This window comes from Amphiura filiformis, chromosome 15 (assembly GCF_039555335.1).
Source record: "Amphiura filiformis chromosome 15, Afil_fr2py, whole genome shotgun sequence".
NCBI classification, from domain to species: Eukaryota; Metazoa; Echinodermata; class Ophiuroidea; order Amphilepidida; family Amphiuridae; genus Amphiura; species Amphiura filiformis.
The window spans coordinates 45,839,949-45,848,935 of record NC_092642.1 but is presented as its reverse complement, the minus strand read 5'-3'; the positions used below and the strand labels follow the sequence as shown (position 1 = coordinate 45,848,935).

Here is an 8,987-nt window from a genome sequence, read left to right as displayed (position 1 = left end):
TTTTTCCTTTTGGTCAATTGTATAGATTGTACATGGCTTTAAGATTTGTTAATGAGGCGCTTTTTAAATCTCTTGTATATCATTATCGCGTAACCCATTGAACAATCCTCATTTACACGTTTATTCGAACAAAAGAATGACACATTTAAACAGGTGTTAATAACACAGCATCTTTAACCAATATAATTATACGATACTATTCTAGTATTATTATACATGTAATTTTACTTCTGCACAGGTACGTACGCAATCATGACGGGACACATACTGCGAAGATTTCTGGTGATTTTCACCCTTGAAGTGCTGCTGCTTACCATCACCGCTACTAAATATGCCAGTTGTACATATGTAGCTCCAAATGTATTTGGTAAGTATAAATGAGCGTAAAGTCGCAAGTCCATTAGACGGAAACGCTAACGTTAGCTTTGGATATTTAATGGTGTAGTTTCGACATTACTATTGTTGTTCTTTGTTTGACGCGCACTTGTACAGGGGTGCCACGAAACTGTAATAGGTACAAATTTAGTACTTTCTGTCAATCAAGTATGGTTTATTCTCTACATGTCAATCTTTAAATTATTAGCATAGTCCTTATAATAACGTGGGACCGCCTTGATAAGTAAATGATAGCAAACCAGTGAAAAATACCCCAAAACTCAGTCAGTGAAGCTCCGCCCGTACATGTCAATAGCGTCATTATCGATTGAATTAGTCGACCGTAGGGGACAATTCATTCGCTCATTGGATTAATATTATCACGTGGTAAGAAATTTGCATTGGACAATCGATAACTATATTGGTTTAGTACTGTATATTTCGGTTTAATCTTCACTAAGCGGGTTTATGGCTGAAAAGATCACGGTGAATTTGCATTAAAAGCATCGTTTAAAACAAATTAAAAATCAGGATTATAAGGGTATAATACATTTGTATCACGCAGCACTATTCTTTTATATTGCTATTATTATAGGCCTCGTAATTACTTTACCTAGATTTGCGGGATTTTATTAAATGTTCAAATATTTTGAAATATTGAATGACGTGATGCAGAGCAAGATTTGCGGGATTTTATTAAATGTTCAAATATTTTGAAATATTGAATGACCTGATGCAGAGCAACATGCCATTATGAATTTAAAAAAATAAAGTCTACAACCAGTGTGTCCTTCCAGCCATGGCATATGGTTGCAGAAACTTGGGCCATGACTCAGAGAATAGAGCGCTTAACACAGTATGAAAAGGAGCATTCTTGGAATCACAAAAAGAGACATGAAAACAAATGAGTGGATCAGAAGCATGACAGATTTCAGCGGTGTCATCAAGACTGTGAAACAAAAGTAGTGGTTTGGGGCTGGTCACATAGCTAGAACATACGATGGACCAAACTGGTTACAGAATAGATACCTAGAAATGGTGCTACTGAGGCACCAGACCCAGGAAGACAGAAAGTTAAATGCCCGGGGGGGCACTCCAACTTTGGAGGTGACGCGTATGTATGGCTGTCAAGACCCCCTTTTTCAATATCGCTGTCACCCAAAGACCCCATATTTTTTACGAACACATGCTCTGTCACCCGAAGACCCCTTATTTTTCGATCTGTCACCCAAAGACACTTACAAGTTCAATTTGAACAGCAACTTTCATTTATCACTGATTTTGTTACTTATTTTGAAAAAAAAACCAACGAAATTTGAAGCCATTTAGAACTAGAAATTCAATTTTCAAGGTTTCTGTGGCGCTGTTTCGGCTCTCACCCAAAGATCCCATTAACAAAAAGGTCATGTTCTCACCCAATGACCCCATATTTTTTACATTTTGTTCTCACCGAATGCCAAAAATCATGCTCTCACCCAATGACCCTTATTTTTTACATTTTGCTAACACCGAATGCCCCTTAAGCTTAGTGCGAAAGTGCCAGCCCTACACCTAAATCCATTTCATATTGAAGTGCCCCCCGGGGGGTTAAATGAAGGAATGAAATTACCAAATTATTTAATGTAACCTGGAAGAGTGGCGTCACCTTGGAGAGGCCTTCACCCTGCGGTGGGTCAACGATGGATTTAATGATGAAGATGATCATTAAATTTTAACTAAGAGGATTTGATCTAAAAAAGATGTAACATTTGTCCTAACCATTGACATACTGGATAATAAATATATTGTACATGTCGTACTGTTATGAAACACGTAGGCAAATCTTATGTCGCGCTCACCATAGTTACCACGACCAGTGCGTAAAGACTTGAATAAACGACATTTATCAATCGTCCCCGGGGTATTTGCATAAACTAAAAATATTGCAAATCATGCAATTAATACTTTCCTCGGAGACGCGCTTGAAATTATTTACATTATATTATATTTCATAGAAAAAAATCTATTATGAAGGAAACGAACATTAATCATGTAAACCTGATTTGTTTTTAATGTCAATATCGGTGTTGGTTATTTATTTGAGAATATTAATAGTGTAACCACAGGAAAAGTGGGTAATGAGACACAGCATCCTGCACATGAACATATGAATATAATGGGTGGGTAATGTTTGCTCGCAATAAGGTCAAATGTTGACCTCCACAGGGGTCAACATCGTAAATACAACTTAAAAACATCGTAAAAATACTGCGATTTAAACCAAATATGTCTCAAATTTTCCCCTTTAAAAAACATTTCAAAATAAAGAAACGTTTGGCATCTTAAATATACCAAGTTAACGGGGTGAGAGGTCAATCCCCCGATAAGCTCTATTGACCCTGACATGTTTTGTTACGTAACCTAAACATTCCAAGTTCCAACAAAGGATTTGAATCGTTGTCCTTCACCGTAATCAGTAGCGCAGTGCAGTCCATTCAATCAAATGTTGTCATCAACCCATTTGATGGTACCAGAACGGTATTACTGCATATCCGTCATAACACGCTTTTCAATGGGAAATGAAACTAGAGGCAAATGATGGTCATAGACCACAAACCTAGGTGGGGCGTGTTGGTGTTGTGGAGGTATCTGACCCCTGCAAAATGTTCCAAAAATGTTCCCCTGGTCATGACGTTTGTTGTCACCGAGTTTGAGTCCCTTTCTCCTTACGGATGTCCAGAAAATGCAATTTTACAATTTGACCCCAGATGACTTTTGACCTGCAAAATGTTCAAAAATATTTCTGTGGTCATCAGGTTTGTTGTCACCGAGTTTGAGTCCCGTACCCCTTACAGATGTCCAGAAAAGACATTTTAAGATTTGACCTCTATATGACCTTTGACCTGACCCCTGCAAAATGTTCCCCTGGTCATGAGATTTGTTGTCACTAAATTTGAGTCCCATACCCCTTACAGGTATCCAGAAAGTGAATTCTAAGATTTAACCCCAGATAACCTTTGACCGACCCCTGCAAAGTGTTCCAAAATGTTCCCCTGATCATTAAGTTTGTTGTCACCAAGTTTGAGCCCCGTACTTCTTACAGATGTACAGGAAATGCATTTCTAAAATTTCACCTCTGCATGACCTTTGACCTGACCCCTGCCAAACGTTCCCCTGGTCATGAGATTTGTCGTCACCGAGTTTGAGCCCCACACCCCTTACAGATATCCAGATAATACAATTGTAAGATTTTACCCCCTTAATGACCTTTGACCCCAATTCTGTATTCAAGTTATAGGCGTGTGGTATAGCCGATGCATATGCAAATGATATCATTGTACTATATATAATATATGACAGAAGAAGCATTTTGAAGGTATTTGGTTAAATACCGGAAATGCCCTCTTAATGACCTTTGACCTCAATTCTGTTTAGACCCTATGGCCACTGGATATAGCCGATACATATGTGCAAGCCAAGACCATAGAACTTTCTAGGGTCTGTGTGGTGCAAGTGACATAATTGTAGGGTGTATATGTAACATGTAGGAGGAGAAGCAATTTGAAGTTATTGTCAGAAAGAAGAAGAAGAAAGAAGAAAGATTGGATAGCAAAACAGTACCTAGCTCAACATGATCAATGCTCATCATCTGCACATTATAATATCCACAACAACAGTGAACTTCTGAATGGTGAAATCGGAGTAAGTGGCTGACATCACCTGCTTGGAGGTCAGTGAAATTAGAGTTGCAGCAAGCTGTGGTTTTATTACCCAATTGGGAATCAACTTCCAGCTGCAAGTCTGATTCTACTTTTGATCTCTGTTCTGACCATGCTCACTATATAGTATACTTCCATGATTATATGTGCAAGTGACATAGCATTTTGAATTTGTTACAGAGTATGAGTTTTTTGTACCCAAATTTGTCCATAGACTCTGATTTGTCAAAGGTTATTCAATGAATATACAAATATATTGGGGTTCAAGAACTGTGCCCTGATAGATGAGTCTCTGTTGCCAGCGGAAGAAAATCTGGAATCCAATACCTAGGTGGGTGTAAACCCACCTAGGTAACTAGGTGGGTGTAAACCCACCTAGGTAATTTGCTGCTTGGATGATGTCACGAGAGGTTAGCATTTATTCCGCATTGAAATGCGTGTACTGACGGGTATGCAGTCGACCGGCCTCGTACTGTAGTGCATTTGTTATGTGTGTGAGACGAACTGTCTCGGTAGATTGCAATCATGCTTTTGTTGAATGCATTATATTAGTCCGCCGTAGACACTTTCAGTTTGTAATCCAGTGGCGTACCGTGACCGCTCCTACCCGGGGGCTGCGGAAAAAGTCAATTTTCGATGGTTTGAAAAAGTGAAGAACAAAATAATAAAAATAAATTTATTAATTAATAAATTAATTAATTAAAACCAATTACAGGCGTTAGCGACCGAAATCAAAACAATTTATGTTTAGTTCCAATTTTATAAACCTTTTTCGTTATTTTTATTAATTTTATGTCCTTTTTTTAATATTTCTTTTTGCCGCCTCTTCTTCCGCCGCCCTTCTTTTTTGCCGCCACCTGCTTTAACCCCTGGGGGGCTCCGCGCCCCAAAGGCCCCCCCAAAAAATACTCGCATGCAAACCCAGCATTCTTAATGCAATGAACATTTGCATTTAACCTCTAATATTGAATCATCTGTTAATTGCTATTTGAACGGTATTTTAACATCCCATATTTTTAAGGTATAGTTAAAATTATTGTTATTCGTGTTCATGCTATTTACAGTTCATGGTAATAACACCTATGAGGTACGACTGGTCGGTGGTAGTACGCAGTATGAAGGCAGATTGGAAATACGACGTAACAATGGAACATGGGGAACCATTAGTGGCAGCAACTGGTCGTCTCTTTGTGCTTCAGTTGCTTGCAGAATGCTGGGCTTCTCATCCTCAGCATTATCACCAGATTTAACCCAGCAATTTGGAGTTGATACCGGACCAGTTCATATTGTGGTTTACCGTTGTGTCGGTGACGAAATATCCCTTTTAGATTGCAGGCATTATGGATGGGAATCTACGAATGACCACAGGGCTGACATCGGATTGCACTGTTTACCGGGTAGGTGCTAGATTTCTTTTGTGTACCACATGAACAATTTGCTGTCAATATTAGATCTCCCCACCTCCTCATGCCCTGCAATCAATCCTTACCAAAAATTATCTTCACATTCCCTTGTACAGGACGATTCATATTCAGCTATTATTGATATCGGACGTAATACCGGGACGTAACAAAGCGAAAGGAAAGATCTAGTTATATTTGAATATCAAACTTATGTTGCTTCTATATTACGAGATACAGGTCCAATATAAAATGTACCAAAATTGGAATTTGGTCAGACAAAAATTTGGTCAGACAAAAATTTGGTCCGACAAAATATGTGTATTTTGACGCTGATAATAATACATCTTAGATATATTATAAGTATACTTATTAATTCGGCAAAGTGACGAATCGAAAAATTTGAGTAAATTGAGTTAATGCACGCTGATGGTCTTGTGATATATCATTTTCCAAATTAATGGAAACTATTACTGCCCGATGTAGATATTGACAATTTGATTTGGACGAATCGCACCAAACTTCGGTTAATGAATTTGACAAAGAGACGAACTTATGCTCAACTTTACAAAATTGGTAGATCTAGTGTAGAGTACAGCAGTAACCCCTGGCCACCGTCCCTGTTCAATTATACATTTTGTTGTGGTTATTGTTTTCCTTAGACAACTCATTGTACGAATTGGACAATAAACGACGGAGATTTAGGCTCAGAAAGTCCATAATCATCCAAATCAAATGTTGCACCTGATATTGTCAAATGGGCACAGACAGTGCACGTTCATGCATTATACATGCATGCCCGAGATAACCGTGTCATGTGACATCCTATTGACAATCTCGTCAAGTCCAACTTTAAATTTGGACGTAACAAATTCTTACCTATAAAGTGTCAAATTACAGAAGCTTCGAAAACATCTTACGTAATAAAATGCAGAGTTGCAGACTCGAGACGTCTGACTTGGACTCGAGTCGTCACTATTTTGCGACTTGAGACTTGACTTTTTCAAAATGACTTGACTTACTTGTGACATGGACAAAAGGACTTGTTACCATCTCAGTAAATATATATTTCGGACTTTATACGAAAAATGGTGGATTATTTTGTGCTAGCGGTATTTTGCTTTCGTGACAGGTAATCAAACTCTGACTCTACGTTTAAGACCAACCAGGAACAACTACACTGGTCTTCTGGAAGTGTATGATGGTGTGTCACGTTGGGGCAGCATCTGTGCAACTAGGTGGGACTTTTATGACGCCGAAGTAGCATGTCGTCAGCTAGGATATACGTCAGCACAATCTGCGTTTAAATCTCCACAGCTCTCTGAAGCTTTTATTGACAAGGTAGCTTGCGATCCATCTAAAGAATTATCGTTGTTGGACCAGTGTATTTTTACAGCATGGCACGTAAGCTACAAAAGTTGCGTTTCGAATAAAGTCGCGGGAATCTTGTGCTCAGGTGAGGACCGAATAAATAATAATAAATACAGCGTGACCAACGCATGAGTTGCACTGCGTGACGGTGGAGTGAATTCACTCTTGATTGCATGGTATTTTCGATAGTGTGATAAGTATTTTTATCCCGCCCACATTGTACTTGAATGAAAAACGATCACGTGTTGTTGTGTGTATTCATTTGCCATTATGACTCTAGCATTACTTCATAATTAAAGAATGTCCGAAAGCCAGTGAACACGCAGACTACTTGACTCACTGATTCAGGCTTAACTTCAGGCGTAGCATTATGCGCTACTTAGGCATAACGTCTTATTTGGTCCTATAACGCTATCGGGGCACATAGCATATAGCGCTACTTAGGCATAACGTCCTATTTGGTCCTATAACGCTATCGGGGCACGTAGCATTATGCGCTACTTAGGCATAACGTCTTATTTGGTCCTATAACGCTATCGGGGCACTATCATTATGCGCTACTTAGGCATAACGTCCTATTTGGTCCTATAACGCTATCGGTGCACGTAGCATTATGCGCTACTTATGCATAACGTCTTATTTGGTCCTATTTGGTGCCCCGATAGGTACCAATGAACATTTGAAAAGTGCTTTCGTTTTTTATTTAAACTAAAAAGATAAACCTATGCAATGGTAAATTATTATAACCGATTCAATTTACTACATCACCATGTATGAGAGAAAGAGCCGGGTACCGATAGCAGTATAGCACCAAATTCGATGTGATGCCTTACTTTCCTAAATTACCTTTCGTATGGTTTAGATAAAATGTTTGACGTACTAACTTCTTGATACGATCCACAGATTCAGCACATTTTGCTTTTAAAGATAGTGAATTACGGTTATGGGGAACCAACAAATCAATCGAGGGAATCATGCAGATTAAAGCACCGACAGAATCTATTTGGAGAACTTTGTGCCTTCCTCCACCAAATACTGATGTAAGTATTATAAAAAAAATATCCTTTATCAAAATTATCTACCCGTCAAAGGCTAGACAATACTACGCGTACTGTACATTTTGAGGTGGATTGACTTAAGGGTAGACTAGGTATTGTTGATCAAAGCAACCAAACAAAAAAATCGATTTTCATGATCTATTAATCAATATATTTTTGAAAAATAACACTTTGATGTTTTGCAAAAGTTCGTTCTACAAATCATATGCTGAATTCTTCTACACACTGGCTATGAAATGAGCAATGCAATTTTTGCCAAAGCTCACTACCATTCGCAAGATGCTGCAAACTACCAAATCGCGACAGTTTAAAATAGTGTCTAACCTTAAATACTTTACAGGCAAGGATCAATGTCAACACAATTGCGAAAACACTGTGTTCAACCATTAGCGGATACGGCGCCTATACAATAGCAGAAATGTTGGGAGATTGTGCAATGATACCATCTGTTTCAAATGCATCAAGCATTGCGTTGGTTGGATTAATAATCCTCGGGTACAATGGAATTGAACTCCGCAATGTTTCCCCATTACACGGAACGTGCTCTCAATATGGCTACTTTCATTTATACCTTGGCTGTACCACAGGTGAAGTATTATATCGACATAGGTAAAGTATTGTATAGCCTAACACCTAAATAAGGTCATATGGTCTCCCGTTCGTAGCCAAGGGGAAAGAGGGAGGGGCACTCAAGTTTGGAAGTGATTGATATATCCTTAGATTAATAACAGACAGATTGGAATTGTCCATGCCTGTGCCTTCTAAGATTACTCGAATTCAGCTGACGCCGGTACAGCGTTCAGACCTGCCGACATCACTCATTACACGCGCGAAGTTCTTTTGTGTACGCTGCGCTATTTTTTAGTTTGCCGACGCGGTACCTGACTTAGCGTCGATTCCCATAGGCAACAAGCCATGATTCTGCGGTATGGGTATATTCTAATGACGACGTTGGAAAATGAGATGCCATGCCATTCACTCAGCCAGCCTTGGTTTAGTGGGGATAGACACCTCAATGACCCTTGTAGGTCAGTCAGATTCCGAATTATTGTCATTTCACCTAGCTAATATGATGACTTATGGTT

General features: G+C 38.9%; 1 protein-coding gene across 1 annotated transcript in view; it reads left to right on the top strand.

Annotated features, from left to right (window-relative positions):
* Nucleotides 1-252: 252 nt before the first annotated feature.
* The window catches only part of LOC140170988 (scavenger receptor cysteine-rich domain superfamily protein-like), a 39,910-nt gene continuing 31,175 nt past the window's right edge, over nt 253-8,987 (top strand). The window contains exons 1-4 of the mRNA XM_072194176.1: nt 253-367; nt 5,138-5,470; nt 6,606-6,857; nt 7,748-7,884. Of these exons, the coding sequence (XP_072050277.1) occupies nt 253-367; nt 5,138-5,470; nt 6,606-6,857; nt 7,748-7,884 (837 nt within the window). The remainder of the gene's footprint in view (nt 368-5,137; nt 5,471-6,605; nt 6,858-7,747; nt 7,885-8,987) is intronic.